Here is a 16,513-nt window from a genome sequence, read left to right as displayed (position 1 = left end):
TTTCTCTGAATTCCTGGTAAACTGATGATGAGAAATGCCCAGCTGACGATGACCAGATTGTTTTGGATGGCTTCCCTTTCAGTCCTGCTACTGCTGCAGACTGAGTATGAAGGAGGGTGACCCAGCCATCTACGCGGAGAGAGCCGGCTATGATAAACTGTGGCACCCAGCCTGTTTCGTCTGCAGTACCTGCCACGAACTCCTGGTCGACATGATCTATTTCTGGAAGAGTGGGAAGCTGTACTGTGGCAGACATTACTGTGACAGTGAGAAACCACGCTGTGCCGGCTGCGATGAGGTATGTTCTCAGTGGCCCCCGCAGGCAGGCTCCTTCTCGTACCCCCATAGAGTCCCCTTACCACTACCAAGGCCATCCTTAGCAGAAAGGTGACATGAATTAACCAAGCATCAGTTGCTTTATTTATATGCAGAGGAGATGAGTGGAAAAGAAAAACTTAATTTCAGTCATTCTGAGTGATCATGTTAATTGTGTTGACTAATGAAAGACTGTCCAGAAACATAAAAAGTTGATTTGGGCTAAACTAAGTAATAACCTGAGTGTAAGCTTTAGGGTTATTTTTAGACTTTGAGCCCGGGAAAGTAGGTTGATATTATCTGTGGATCTAAAACCCTTATTGGTCTAAAGAACTCGGCTTTGTCATTTGTACCAAGAAGGAAAATAATATTATTCATCTTATTTTTGCCCTTTTTCCAGTTAATATTCAGCAATGAATACACCCAGGCAGAAAACCAAAATTGGCATTTGAAACACTTCTGTTGCTTTGACTGTGACAATATCCTAGCTGGGGAAATATACGTGATGGTCAGTGACAAGCCCGTGTGCAAGCCCTGCTATGTGAAGAATCACGCTGTGGTAAGGAGCTTTCCAGGGGGATGGTTGCCTTGTCCTGCTTTAGAACTTTACTTTATCCCTTTATCTGACCCTCTCACAAATGAGAAACAGACCGTAATATCCTTAAGTAGGAAACATGTAATTCCTACCACAGGGTGTTAAAGTACAGGTAATTCAAAAACAATACATACGTTGACTGTGAGCTACCTCAAGATTCCTTTTTTTTTTAATGTATTTCTTTTTGAGCGAGAGAAAGAGAGACAGCATGAGCAGGGGAGGGTCAGAGAGAGAGGGAGACACAGAATCCGAAGACAGGCTCCAGGCTCTGAGCTAGCTGTCAGCACAGAGCCTGATGCAGGACTTGAACCCACAAACCACAAGATCATGACCTGAGCCGAAGCCGGATGCTCAACCGACTGAGCCACCCAGGCGCTCCACTGCCTCAAGATTTCTATCTGTACCATATATTCTGTACATTATAAGCACTAATCAGTTATCAAATCCCCACTAAAAAAAAGTTCTTTAATGGGAATGAGAGTGATTGATTCTCATTATATAGATCAGAGTCATTTACATTAAGATTTTTAGGGGCTGTTCATATTCCTTAGCTGTATTTGAGTGTTTATGGTTTCTGTTCATGTTCCTAAAGCCTCCCACTATGGCGTCATTTTTAAAATTTTTAACCTGGAGATTGAACAATGCCTATTTCTTAAACCCTCCTTTTGAACTGATTTATTATAACAAAATTTGACCTTTGTATTTAGATTTATCTGCATCAGCCATTCCAATATTTATGATAAATATATTGAAAATATAAATGTATTTTTAAAATATAAAATATAATGTAAGAATATATAAAAATAAATATTTTTTTTCTTAGCTCTACCCTGCTTACACAGAGCTGCTATTGCCTAATGGCTGGGAGATAAGTAATTTAGATAAAGAGTAGATAAAGAAAGTTGACCATATATGGTAAAGCTTTTAAACCAGGGGTATTAAAATGATAGGCATTTACTTCTTTATAAGCAGGAAAATATGTACTAGTTAAAGACTCCCATGAGCTATCAAGTAAAGCAAACTCCTGACTAAGGAATAAAATGACATATTTAATCATTCCAGGAGTGTGATACTCTGGAAAATAAGGTAACCAGTTTTGATGCCAGTGGCAAAATTTTCAACCTTTATACTTTACTGAGTATAGTTCATCATTTTCTATCAATTCTGCCTCATCAGTAAATCTCAGATACTCACAGTTAAAACTATTCTACTTCAGACAGACCTTTTTTTTTTTTTGTCACTTGGACTATTGTAGTGATCTTGAATTTGGTCTCCCCACTTCCATTCTTCACCTTGCACAAAGCCACCACAATGATGGAAGATAATCTTTCTGAAATGCAAACCTAATCATCAAGCCTTTGCTTAACAGATCTAAGCCCTTTTTTGCCTGTCCAGCCTCTTCTACTGGTTTTCCAACCCAAATCAGACATTTCAACAAGTTATTCATTTTCTAGTTTATACACTATTCTTGGCCTTGTTATTTACACTAATTCCTTTGTCTGATGCACCCTCCTTTCTATTACCTATTTTGCCTGCCATGCCTGTATATTCCCCCCAGATTCAGTGTAGGTTTAACTTTTTTTTAGAACACTTTTCTTAATTTTTTGCCCCAAACTCCATACCTTTTTCTCTGGCTAGAATACCTCTCTGTGTTCCCATGGGGCACATCTATGTGTAATTAATACCACCCATCTGTCTCCTCCCCTAGACTCTAAGTAGCTAGTGGATAGAGCTTGCCTCTTATTTCCATGTCCTTAATGTCTGCCCTTAGGAAGTGTTTGAGTAAATGATTTCTAATATTTCTCATTTGTTTTGGGATCAACAGGGACCCTCATTATACTTGGGGAAAAGATAATGAATCAGCATATGGCCTGGTGCATAGTTTAGCCATAAACTGCTTCTCTGAATATTGTTCCTACAGTTTCTCTAAAGGAAAGGGGTTATCATAATATGTATTTTATTGTAGGAGTGTGAGACCTTGGTCTCAAGGATTAGGATGCAGACTCCAAGGGGGCAGAAATTTTGTTTGCTTTGTTTTATATTTTCAACACTAGAACAGCACAGTACATACTCAGTAAATATTTACTGAATAAAGCTGTAAATAGATGAAAGTACCTTATTTAACTGTTAGAAGCTTCACTCCATTACATTGTAAGTAACCAATAGAGAAGAATAACCACAGATATTATTAAAAGAGGGTCTAAATTATTTAGCTTTACAATATGGCGTACTTTCTTTTAGAAAGTTTACTTTCTCAGTAAGATGTACTGCTGCCCTTTGTCTAAAATTAAAATGAATATTTCTCTCCATTGCCTGAACAAACCAGCTCATGGCAAAAAGAGCTACTCATGTCACATACTAAATGGTGTAAAATTTTGAAGATTGTCTAGTTCAGGGCATCAGTCTGCTTAGATGGTTTAATCTTCAAACAAACAAATAGATGATTTGTAGACCTGAAGGCAAGAACTCAACTCAAAACAGGGCATTTCTGAAATAAAAATTAACTTGGAAAGAGGATAATGGGAAATACACTTCCTTTGTCTCGGCATGGTCTTTGGAATTGTGGTCTCAAATGGGCACCCTCTGAATTCACACCTCTGAGACTTCACAGGACCCTCCTGCCAGAGCGCTCATTACATACAACCAATGTCATTAGCTTTTTCACATTGTGCATAAAAAAAACTAAAAGATGTAGGAGAAGTTGAAAAAAAGAAGAACTAATTGAAATATCAAGTTTAAGAACCCAGAGAACTCAAATGCCAAGCAGAAAGTAGCAAAGCACATCATCCCCCTGATGGTTTCCCTAATCCCCAGACCATCGATGAGGCCTGGGCAACTTTCAGATTTATAAAAAGTTAGGGGCAGTAAATTTTAGCTGGGACTATATGTCAGACTTTGAGATGAATGACAAATTATTAGCAAGACTAGATTATATGAAACCACAAACCTAAATTCCTATACCATTCCATGTGTTCATTAGTTCATTTTTTAACCTAAACAATTTCCTTAATTTTACATATAATTGAATAGTAGTTATCTCTTTTTGAAAATGAAAGGGGCATCTGGGTGGCTCAGTCAGTTAAGTGTCCAACTCTTGGTTTCAGCTCAGGTCATGATCTCACGGTTCATGGCATCAAGCCCCACTTCCGGTTCAGCTCTGACGATGTGAAGCCTGCTTGGGGTTCTCTCTCTCCCTCTTTCTCTGTCCTTTCCCCCCCACCTCTCTATCTCTCAAAATAAGTAAATATAAATAAAGTCTAAAATCACAATGAGTTTTAAAAGATTATAAAAAGATCCACAAATATTATTAGAGGAATGAGATAAAGGAGGTATGTCATGGTCTAAGCAAGGAATTAGAAAAATTGAGTGTGACGTGCTTCTGTTTTATACTAGGAAGTTTAAACTATTGAAAAATTAATAGGAAACACAGAAGACTACCAAGAACAACATTCTAAATACAAAGCTACAAAATAGGAATATTTGTAAAAGTAACTGCTCACATGGCACAGCTACAAATTAAGAGTGCATTTGTAATTAAAATACTCATTTTTGTTGTATTCAGGAAGACTGTATTGATCATGGAAAGAGAATTTCTTCCTTGCTTCTCAGGAAACACCAGGTTGATGTAACCTGTGAATTAAGCAGCTATAATCTCTGTAATTAGAAGCCATGTAGCTCTATAAAGTATGGAAAGTATATTGTGTGTTTGAAGTGAATATTTGTAACAGGGCCTCACTTCACATCCTAAACCAGTTCCCCACTGAGCAGCAGCCACATTTGAAGCCTTCCTAAGTAAGGAGCTCAGGCTCAATGACCTACCTTCATCTCTCAGCGATTCCTGACAGACATCAAGAGACCCAAAGGTGCTGAAGACTAGACACTTTTATGTAATGCAGGACAATTTGTTGCTTTCTTCACTTGTTATGAAAATACATAAAACAAAAACTTCAGATGGTCACATTCATTCAGAACATGCATAACCAAGAAGGCCTACGGACCCACCAGTGTTTTGAGGTCTTAACAGCACAGCTTTGTTTGCTCCTATACTACCGAGGGTTGTTCATTATTTTCTTCGTATACATGCACAGCTAAAGGAGAAACTTATGTATGTCTCTGGGTATGGATGTGCATGTATGCTACAAGTTTATTTGTACATAACATACACTAAATGGGACAAAGAATATAAGTATTACTGTTTTACAATATTAGATTATACATAAGTTATGACTTAGAACAGAAGCCAATTAACTATAAGTTATATTTTTAGTGCAAACTAATTATTCTCAAACACTGTCAGTAGTTTTAATTAAGTTCTTAATTACTTTGAACATGATTTTCACTTCATACTGTTTAGAAATTAATGGTGTTAATAATCTTATGTGTCAGACGTAAGACTAGTAAAATTACTACTTCAAAGCTTTAAAGAGTGAAGAAAAATTCTTTTCTAAGACTATTTTTTAAGAGCAGTTTTAGTTTAAAACAAAATTGAGAGGAAGACACAGCAACTTCTCATATAACCCTATGCTCAAACATATATGACCTCACTCATTATCAACATCACTCACCTGAATGCTACATTTTGTACCAAGGATAAATCTACATTGATATATCATAATTACCCAAAGTCCATAGTTCAGCTCAGGGTTTATTCCTGGTATTGTACACTCTATCGGTTTGGATAAATGTATAGAATGGGTGAATGACACACATCCATTATTATAGTATCATCAAGAATATTTTCACTGACCTGAAAGTCCTCTGTGCTCTACCTGTTCCTCTCTCCCACCTCCCTATCCCACCCCTGGCAACCATAATCTTCTTATTTTCTCCATAGTTTTGCCTTTGCCAAATGTCATACAGTTGGAATCATACAGTCTGTTGCTTTTTTAGACTTCTTTCACTCAGCAATATGCATTTAGGATTCCTCCATGTTTTTCATGGTTTTATAGCTCATATCTTTTTAGCACTGGTTAATATTCCATTGTCTGGATGTACCACAGTGTACTTATCCCTTCACCTACCAAAGGAAATCTTGATTGCTTCCAAATTTTGGCAATTATAAACAAAGATCCTATAAACATCCATGTGCAGGTTTTTATGGGCCTAAGTTTTATTTATTTTTTTAATAAAATGTTTATGTCTTTATTTTTGAGAGAGACAGAGAGTGAGTGGGGGAGGGGCAGAGAGAGAGGGAGACACAGAATCTGAAGCAGGCTCCAGGCTCTGAGCTGTCAGCACAGAGCCCAGTGTGGCCTCGAACCCACGGACTGTGAGATCATGACCTGAGCTGAAGTCAGACGATTACCCGACTAAGCCACCCAGGCACCCCATGTGGGCCTAAGTTTTCAGCTCCTTTAGATAAATACCAAGGAGCACAATTTTAGAATGTATGATAAAAGTAGGTTTAGTTTTCTAAGAAACTGTTAAACTATCTCTCAGAGTGGATATACATTTTGGATTCCCATTTTGGATGAATGAGAGTACCTGTTCCACATTTTCACCAGCATTTGACATTACAGGAAAATCATAAGACTTTTTTTTTTTTAATAATTAGTAGGATGTAGTCTAGTAGAATACACTGGAAGAAAACTGCTTTGAAACTTGCCATCAAGACTTTCTGCCTCCACACCGTGGGGATATCTTACAAGCATCAAATCACCTCTTTGGCCTTCACCTGTTATTTCTCACATTGCTCTACATTTAGACCCCAATTAAGTTGGCCAAAAAGGTTAACAAGAAGGTCACTCTCAGTTGTATATTCTTGAGGTGGCCATTCTCAGTTTAATTTACCATCTGAAAGAAATGTGTTGTTCATTCCTACATGACAATGTTACCGTCACGGTTTGATCTCTCATCCTCTTCTCTTATTTGTGTAACTGACTTAACAGGTATGTCAAGGATGCCACAATGCCATTGACCCTGAAGTGCAGCGGGTGACCTATAACAACTTCAGCTGGCATGCATCCACGGAGTGCTTTCTGTGTTCCTGCTGCAGCAAGTGTCTCATCGGGCAGAAGTTCATGCCTGTGGAAGGGATGGTTTTCTGCTCAGTGGAGTGTAAGAAGATGATGTCTTAGGAGGAAAGCACCAAGCACTATTGAGCCATAGCTATTCTAAGTGGTCTGCATTTCTACTGTAAAATGCAATTTGGAAAAAATAAATGGAAAAAAAAAGAAACTATAAAGGAAATCAGGAGATTTTGTTCAGTATCTTTCTTTGCTGTTTTTCCTTATCAATATTTTTCATCTCAATTTTTAAAACCTGCTTTAAGCATTTGATTTTTAAAACAGTAAAGAATTATTACCGTTGCTTAGCTTTCCATATGTAAAATCTTGGAGGTGGAAGCTTGAGATTTAACTAATCTTCATGTGCCTATCCCTCTTGTGCCAAACACAGTATATATGAACACTTAAAAATTAGTGTTGTTGAGTGGAAAGATGCGCATTTTCTAGTTCTGTATTCTTTTTCCCCCTCCTGTGTAAAATGAAAGGAAATTAAACTTGCCCTAATGCCAAGGCTTTACATTTGTTGCCTTATCGTATTCACTGAACTGTGTAGTGATACACAGTGAATTATTTTGACAGAAAATAGAAATGCAGCATAATATGGAGAGCTGTTATCATTTTAATGCCTTTGTTATTTTCTAATTTCAGCAGAGGTGGTTTTATTGCATTTCTCTCTTTTCTTTTTTCTTGTCTTTTATCTCCTTTCTTTCTTTCTTTCTTTTTTCTACTTGCCCTACCTCTCAGCATTCTCTTTGTCAGCTGGTCTTAAGTACATTATTTCTGCTCTCTGTCTGTGGCCTTAAGTACATTATTGTCACATGTGACATCCACACATTTTATTTCTATAGATGATTTTTGGCTTAGACATAAAGGCCAAGCCATTCATTTATATTATGTTTTCAATCCAAAGAACATGTATACTTTTTGTACCCAAGAAACTATAACTTGTACTGACTGCACTTGCCTACCATGGTTTGGATAGATTTTTTTTGCATGAACCCATTATTTTCTAACGGATACTGTCCTACAATGCTTCTAAGCCTGTGCAAGGGTATGTATTGAATGTCTTCTTTGCCTGTATACTTCCATACCTAGATATTTCTAATGTTTATTTTTCCCTATATACTTCCATACATGGCTATGCAATATAAAAATGAAACCAAATGAATGATATGTATATTAAAAATAAAGTCATTTTCACTTTAACAGTTGTACCTTTATTCATATCCTTTCTATTTGAGAGGGGGGGAAAAAAAAGAAAAAATACTTCTGCAATTAAGCACTTGTCACAGCAGGGGGCGTTGTTTCCACGGATAAAACCTCATAGGGGAAAAAAAAGCTGTTTCTGACAAGACAGAAACTAGGCTTTTCATTAGGGTGAAAGGAAAATTTTAAATAAATTGAGGCATTTAAGTTGTTGGTTTTCAATTCATGCAGGAGTTTTTTTCTTTCAGAAAAGAAAAGGAAAGTCATTTTAACTGAAGTTTGAGTAAGGTATATTCTTTGAAGATGAATTCCACAAATATTACTCTTATACTTGAATTGTTTTTTGTTTTCTAACAATTCTACATGGCAACCTAATGTGAAAAAGGAAGCAAATGTGGAATAGTGGTAGATAAATTCTTCCTAGTATTAGTGGATCATGAGATTTCCCCCCCCCCCCCCCCCCCCAGTCTGAAGTATTTCTATCATAGTGGGAGTAGTGGTTTTCTCTGACACATACTCAAAATAATTCGCTTTGGGTTTTTTTTTCCAGCTCATGATTGTCTGGGTGATGGCACTTTTCTGAAATTCCATACCCCATCCCACCATTCACAAACTATCACTAACATACAGATATATTCATTTATTCCTTTGGTACTATGTCTTCCCCAGCCATGAAAAAGTATCATTTGGGGCTTGAACACATGTCACCTAATCTAAAGGAGTAATCGAATCCTACATACAATTTTAAATGCTTGTATCACAAATGTCCATCGTCTATAAATATCACTTTTTGCTTACTCTTTTTACGTTTATCTCAAATCGCAAGAATATTTTTTCCATACCATTTATCCCCCACAAAGTTGAACAAGTTAACTTTCCCAGGCATGACTATGTGGGAATAAATTGAAGCAACTCCCCCTCATATTAACATGGCTACACTTCACATGTCTGCTGATAGCCTACATTCCTGGGGCTGAGGTAGAATCAAGCTGTTTGGGGATATTAGAGGCCCAAGAAATTTGACCAAATCCATTATTCACTCCCCAAGATATTGATTGCATGTATATTAGGCATTTCCTAAAATAATAAACTTCTTTACCTAGGAAATACAGAGCCACTGATTTTTACTCTTTATCCTGACTTAATTTTTAGTTTGGTCTTGTAATACAAAAGAATGAACTACAATGAAATGTAATACAAGAGAATGAGTGCCACTTTTGTTAATCAGTTTTTCTTGGTGGGGGGAGGAGTCTCTTCAATACATTGTCCCATAAACACTTAACAAAAGACTACAATTGTTACTAGATTCTCCAAGATTTATTTTTCCTCTAGCATTTCTTTTAGCATTTAAAGTGAGATGTCTCTCTCACCACCATCATTTTACATTCTGCTTTGTCCTCAATTCTCAGTAATGGTTTACTTGGTATAGGGACCAAAGTTAAATACTCCCCTTGCAAGAGAGAAAAGATAGAAAAGTAATACATGTTTCCATCTGGATCCAAGCCTTGTTTTTCTTAAAAGGTAGACATTGAATAATAAGCTTTGGTACTATTAATTTCTTATGGGTCAATAAATGGAAGTTTCTATTATCCAAATCCCATTTAAGTTCTAATAGAGATCTATCTTATCCTTTTTGTACTCAGGATAGCAGGCATTCAACAACTATGTCTATGCAGTTAGCAATAGAGAGACACTCACCCTGGAAGGACGAGACTGGGAGGGAGAGGATATCAGAATATGAACCATGATAAAGGCACCACCGAGAGTAAGAGAATAGATATCGTTTTCCCATCTGCAAAGCCACCGTCTTGGATATTAAAAGGTAACATGGTGACTTCTGATTCTCTTATTCCCTACTTAGCAGTGAGTACTTGAGAACAGAGAACCCAGGAAGTTCAAAAGATTTTGATACATTAGTTGCTGAAGAATACTGAGGTCAAACATTCATCATCCTTATTGGAAGAATATGACTTGTTAGAATGATTAATCATGAATTCATTCGCAGAATCTGCACATATCCTGTTCATCTCTAAGCAGAAGAATTTTTCTTATAACCCTTGGATACAGTGCTAATTTTGAGAAATCAGTGGATTTCAGTTATTTGATCCCATTAAGAAATACGGTTGCTCAAGAGACACACTAGCCTATTTGTTGTAGAATATCTTTATTTTTTTTTCTACTAAGGGCCTGTGAGGTTTGTTCTTTAACCAACTCTAGCTGAAGTTTCTGAAGTCTTCAAGCATAGATTTCCAAATCTGACTTTGAAATATTTCAGCCCAATTTTACCCACAAGCGATTCACTATTGACTCATTCTTAAGGAATTTCCAACACACAGTATTTAGGCTCATCCAGCTTCACCATGGTTACCAAAGAGACACCATAACCCAAGATCAGTATTAAGCCTTTGTCTTAAGATGCCCTGGCATATCTGAACTTGTCTCCTGGGTATTCACTTAATTCCTCAGAAAACTTATGACTCCCTCAATGTCTCCATAAAATAGCATTTTACCACAATTTTTTAATCCTTCCTGACTCTCCTGATTTAAAGGTTCAATGACAACTTTTTCATATATGTATCAGGATATTTAAATAGATTTAGCTAATTAGTCTGTCTCTTCATAAGGGAAAACATGGCATTGTATCTTCTATTTAATCTGATGGTGTATTTTGAATCACTCCAAACAAGATATCATTAACCTTTTATGCAAGTTTTGAATGGCATTTTATTCTTACATTTACGAAGTCTGCTACTGATTTTTCTTCAATGATACTTCACCCCAGAATATCTTAACTTATAGACAATTACAAAACAGCTTGCACCCAGTTATCTTTACTTGATTACTGAATGCAAAGATGTTAGAATTGATCCCCCCATAAATACTGACTGACTGTGAAGACATTATGATATAGTTTAAAGGAGCGCTGGGTTTAGGAGTCTACAGACTTTCTGTCCAAGTCCCATTGATTGTCCCTCTCCTCCTCACAGTTATAGCTGAGTAGGATAGAGGACAAATCATTGAATTTGAGGAGTCTAGGAAATAATAGGTCTAAATCTATCAATATGTTGAAGTTACCAAAAATAATGATAGGGAAAATGGTTGAGAGAAGAATGAGCCAGAGACCATGGTTATCAAAAAGTGTTAGGGCTATCCTGGAATTTGATAGAAGATGACAACTAAGGGCAGAAACAGGTGGTAAAGTCTGAGGCTATCTACTATATTCACTCTAAAGAACTGTGATTTTGTTAGGGAAAAAGGAATTCCTGGAAATGACAACGGAGAATGAGGAAGACACTGACACCACAGGCACTACGGAACGCCCATATGAGAGCAAAAATAACTGGCCTCTTCTAGAGAACACTACTGAAGAAACACAGACCTTGAGGGATAATTGGCTATCTGTTGGAACAAGGAGAGGAGGCAGCTGAGGGCACAGGGAGTTTGCAGTTCACAGAAACTGGATGCAGAGGACCAGAGGATAAGTCAGAGAATGTGGGAAGGGATAGGGCCAGATTAAAATTCAAAAAGCAGAATGGATATCAGATTTCCAAATGAGGCCAAAAAATCTAGATGTCTGGGGTAAACAGAACAGAGGGGCATACCACGGTTAGTTCCGGTAGTTGACTAGTGAAAAATGAGTCATCAATTAGGAATGCTTTTGGCTGTAAGTAACTAAAAACACAGCTAAGAGTGGCTTAAAGACAAAACATAGGCTAGTCCAAATTTGGCTCAGAACAAGCTCTCGCTAATCTCTCTGCTCCACTATCCTGTATGTATTGCCTTCCATTCTTAAGTTTGTCCTTTCATTCAAGCACTTCTCCCTCACATAACAATACCCAGAGTATAAAGCAGAGGAGGGGCAAAAGGGTATTTTACTCTCTTAACAAGGAGTAAAGTCTTTCCTAGGAACTCCCAGCAGACTTATCTAGCCTCCCATTTCATTGGCTAGAACTAGGTCACCTCAGGGGAAAAAAAGGAAAGCCATCGTTATGGTTGATTTATCCAATCATAATTAATACACTAAGGGCTAGGCATATGACGACCAAGAACAAAATTAATTTGCTGATATAGGAAGAAGGGTTATTGTTTTTGTTGCCAAACAACTCAACATTATGGTGAATTATTATTTAGAGTTCAGATTCTTTAGCTGTAGGATATGAGGTTGCTGGGAAGCTGTTTGTTTCTGAAGCTTGGGGTTTCTGTTGGCTTGTGAGATGAGACAAGATATCATTTGGGGATACCTTTCTTAGGCAAGAGGCCCCTTAGATGGCCAGAGGTGATGTGGAGTCACAACAAAAGCACTGTGAAGTCCTTGCAGATGACTAGTTACTAGATTTTGCTTGACTTATTCCCCCATCCATCTCATCCTATCTATCTGATCCATTTCAAACCACAGGTCATTGTTACTTCCTCCATTAAAGTCTCTCTCTCAACCTATATCTTATTCCTTATTCCTTATTCCCCCTACAATGCTGACTTATCTGACCATCTGAAACATTTGCTTGAATCTGTCTATGCCTGCCTCTCCAATTCCATACCCAACACTGTAGTTGATGACCTCATTTTTCCTCACCAGGAATATTCTAAGTTCCTACTAGGCCTTTCTTCCTATAGTCTCACCCTTTCAACCTCATGCTCACTTAGTGGTTTTCAAACGTTAGTATGCAGAAAAATCACCTGGAGGATTTGTTCCATACAGAGGCCAGACCCCACTCACCAGAGTTTCTGATTCAGTAGGTGTTGAGTAGGGTCTGATTTCTGCATTCCTAAAAAACTCCCAGGTGATGCTGAAGCTGATATCTGGGTCTACACTTTGAGAAACACAGTCCTGATCTGTTCTCTATTCTTCTGCCACAGTGAAATACAAAGATGGAATTTCTATTGTCCTCCTTAAAAATCTAACAGGGATCCAGCATCTTTTTCCAACCGTCCATACATAAACATTGTTATCTAGTCATATCCAAATGCTTACAGCTTTTTGAAGTTAGCAACTTCTTTCATACATCCAAGACTGCAAAGACAGCTACCTCTAAGAAGCTGATCTATGACAACTTCACACTCTACTAAGTTTGTGACCCAACCTCTGCTCCCACAAAAGCTTTGATCTACTACTACTACTACTAGTTTACTTATATCCTTTCCCTAATTCAGTGTAGGAATATATTCTTTATGTTGCTTCCCTGGAATTGAACAGAACACTTAACACATGATATATGCCTCCAAAATGGTGAATAACAAGTGAATTAAGTGACATCTGAATAAGCCAGGAAAACCAGTAAGAGTTTTACTAGTTGAGATGGAATTCATCTGTTCAATTTTTTTATTTAAAAAAATTAAAAATTAAATTAAATTTAAATTAAAAAATTTTTTAAGTTTATTCATTTCAAGAGAGAGAGAGATAGTGAATGAGGAAGGGGCAGAGAGAGGGGGGGGAGAGAGAAGAATCCCAAGAAGGCCCTGCACTGACAGTGCAGGGCTTGAACTCACAAAACACAAGCTCGTGACCAGAGCCAAAACCAAGAGCTTTACTTTTTACTTTAGTTTTCATTTTTTTATTTTTGTTTTTTTATGTATGTGCATGTCCATATGAGCTCAACTTTATTTATTTATGTATTTTTAATATAATTTATTGTCAAGTTGGCTAACATACAGTGTTATACAGTGTGCTCTTGGTTTTGGGAGTAGATTTCCATGATTCATCCCAACAAGTGCCCTCCTCAATGCCCATCACCCATTTTCCTTTTCCCCCCACCCCCCCACCCCACCCCATTCAACCCTCTTATAGCAACATGGATGGAACTGGAAGGTATTTTGCTAAGTGAAATAAGCCAGTCAGAGAAAAATATCATATGGTTTCATATGCGGAACTTGACACACGTAACAGAACATGGGGGAAGGGAAAGGGAAAAAATAGTTACTTTAGTTTTTAAACAGAAATGATACAAAGATCAAAGTACATTACCCTCAGCAATACATATTAAAATTCCCTCTTCTCTCCCACCTGCTTTTGTCACATCTCTAGCTATTCTCTCTCTCTCCACAAAACCCCCAAACTGCAGTCTTACTCAACTTCTCTTCTCTGGAACTCTGCCATCTCCACTTCTCTCCATCGAATCATTCATTCATTCACTCACTACTCACACAGTCAATCAATATTTATTGAAAATCTGTTATAGGCCTGGAATGGCTGTAGGCACTGGGAACAAAGTAGTGAACAAGACAAGGTCTCTGCTTTCATGGTGCTTTATGTTCTAGAGAGAATGAGGGTAACAAATTCTAACACATAAAATTAAATATGGCCAAATGGGGGAAAATAGATTCAAGATCAGAAAATATACAAATAGGTCAGCCATGAAACATATTAGACAATAAGGTCCTGGATAGCTATAATGAGGTTCCAATTGTTCTAAGATTCCAAACATTGGCCTTTATCTTAACATATGAGAATTGGGATCCTCTCTGATAGTCTGAGTAGATTGAGAGAAGGCTGTGAATTCTCCCACATGAATCATTTATACCTCACTGCCTAAGAAATTACTATTAGAGTTCAGTGCCAAAGAGGTTCAGAATGTGTTTGCCCTCAAATGCCAGTTTGGCATGTGGATTATTTTGAGCTGAAGTTAATCAAGGCCCAAAGACTTGGGAAAAGCTTTCCCTTTCCCTTATCTGCCTACAAGAGTTTAGGTAGAGGGCCTGGTCTAGGAAAGGAGTTATCACCAGACATAACTACAAAGAATATGGGCTAGGTGTGGTAAGCTAGGGGAAGCTAAGCCTGGTCTGGAGATCATTCTTATCAATAAGATTGTTTCTGTCTGGGATTAATTCTTTTATGTATTTGGGCACCCCCGAAGTTGGTGCATAGATATTTATAAGACAATGGGAGAGACCCTGTAATTATTATATAATGTCCTTCTTCTTGTTACTGCCTTTACTTTATAGTCCAGTTTGTCTGATATAAGTATGGCTACCCCACCTTTCTTTTGGCTTCCAGTCGCATGATAGATATTTCTCCATTCCTTTACTTTCAACCTGAAGGTATCTTCAGGTCGGAAATGAGTCTCTTGTAGACAGCAAATAGATGGATTTTGTTGTTGTTGTTTTTAATCCATTCTGCTACCCTGTGTCATTTGGTTAGAGCATTCAGTCCATTTACATTCAGTGTTATTATTGAAAAATGTGGGTTTAGAGTCATTGTGTTTCCCCTATAATTCATGTTTATAGTGGTGTCTCTGGCACCTTATATTCTTTGCAACATTTCCCTCATAGAGTCTCTCTTAGGATTTCTTGTAGGGCTGGTTTGGTGGTCATGAATTCTCTCAATTTCTGTTTATTTGGGAACAGCTTTATCTCTCCTTCTATTTTAAATGACAAGCTTGCTGGATAAAGGATTCCTGGTCTGGAGATCAAATTCTTCTCTGTGTCCCATTGTCTTTGTATGGTATGGCAAACATTTGTTTACCAAATACTTGTTTTTTCCAACTTCCTGTAAATTGTCTTCCTCCTCTTTCAAGTCTCAAACTCCCTAACTCCTTCTCCTTAGCTCTGGATAGTATATGAGCCTCAATGGCTGTCTGTGGAGTCTCATATTCTTCTGGACCTCCCACACGCCGGTAATTAAATATGTTTTTCCCCTGTTAATCTGTCTTAATTCAATTTATCAGCCAAAGAACATAGAAAAGTAGAGGAAATTTTTTCCCTCCCTAAGAGACCACCAGAGCTTTACTCTCAAAAGACAAGTATACATTTACTCATTTCTGAAATTGAGAGTAACATAAATAACTATCTCTTCCATTATTTTGACTTCCAGGAGATTTTGAGCAAAATATGACCCTATGCAGAGACTTAAATATCTCTGTTATTTTTCCAGAGAACTTAATTGTATGAGTTTTCCTTTTGACATGCCTCAAATTCTTTGCAGAATGTGTCTTTCTGATTAGCATTATTTTTTGTCTTTTCCAAATTTTTCCAAAGGCTTGTTCATTATAAGGGTATAGGCAGGAAGTTGTCAGCTTAAGGAAAGAACAGAAACTTGAGTGGGCAACTATCAGTTCTGTTCCCCCATCTTGCTTTCATCCAAGTTCCTCCATGCGTATCTGCTCCATTTTTCTTTTTCCGTGGACATGTTCTGGTCCTCAGTTCACATGATTAGTGAATGATAGATACCCTGACATTTCTAGGTTCACAGGTTACATATCTCATCACACTGAGAGACTGGTGGGCCATCTCTAGCTTCTGATTCCAAACTCTCCCAAAAGATGATCTAACCCCAATTGTCTCACAATGGGCAAACATGTTTATGCCTATACATCAGAGTCATGCATCCTACAAAAACAGTTAAAAATCCCCCCAAATGAGAGGGATAAGTGGGGAGAACAGAATGGAAATAAAAAGG

General features: G+C 37.5%; 1 protein-coding gene across 1 annotated transcript in view; it reads left to right on the top strand.

Moving 5' to 3' along the window:
• TES (testin LIM domain protein) overlaps positions 1-8,121 on the top strand; it is a 41,731-nt gene extending 33,610 nt beyond the window's left edge. Inside the window, exons 4-6 of the mRNA XM_029918251.1 lie at positions 83-298; positions 716-874; positions 6,799-8,121. Coding sequence (XP_029774111.1) covers positions 83-298; positions 716-874; positions 6,799-6,987 — 564 coding nt within the window. The 3' untranslated portion in view covers positions 6,988-8,121. The remainder of the gene's footprint in view (positions 1-82; positions 299-715; positions 875-6,798) is intronic.
• Positions 8,122-16,513: the final 8,392 nt, after the last annotated feature.

This window comes from Suricata suricatta, chromosome 2, assembly GCF_006229205.1.
Source record: "Suricata suricatta isolate VVHF042 chromosome 2, meerkat_22Aug2017_6uvM2_HiC, whole genome shotgun sequence".
In the NCBI taxonomy this organism is placed as follows: domain Eukaryota; kingdom Metazoa; phylum Chordata; class Mammalia; order Carnivora; family Herpestidae; genus Suricata; species Suricata suricatta.
Note: the sequence above shows the minus strand (reverse complement) of the source record. Positions and strands in the feature narration are given on the sequence as shown.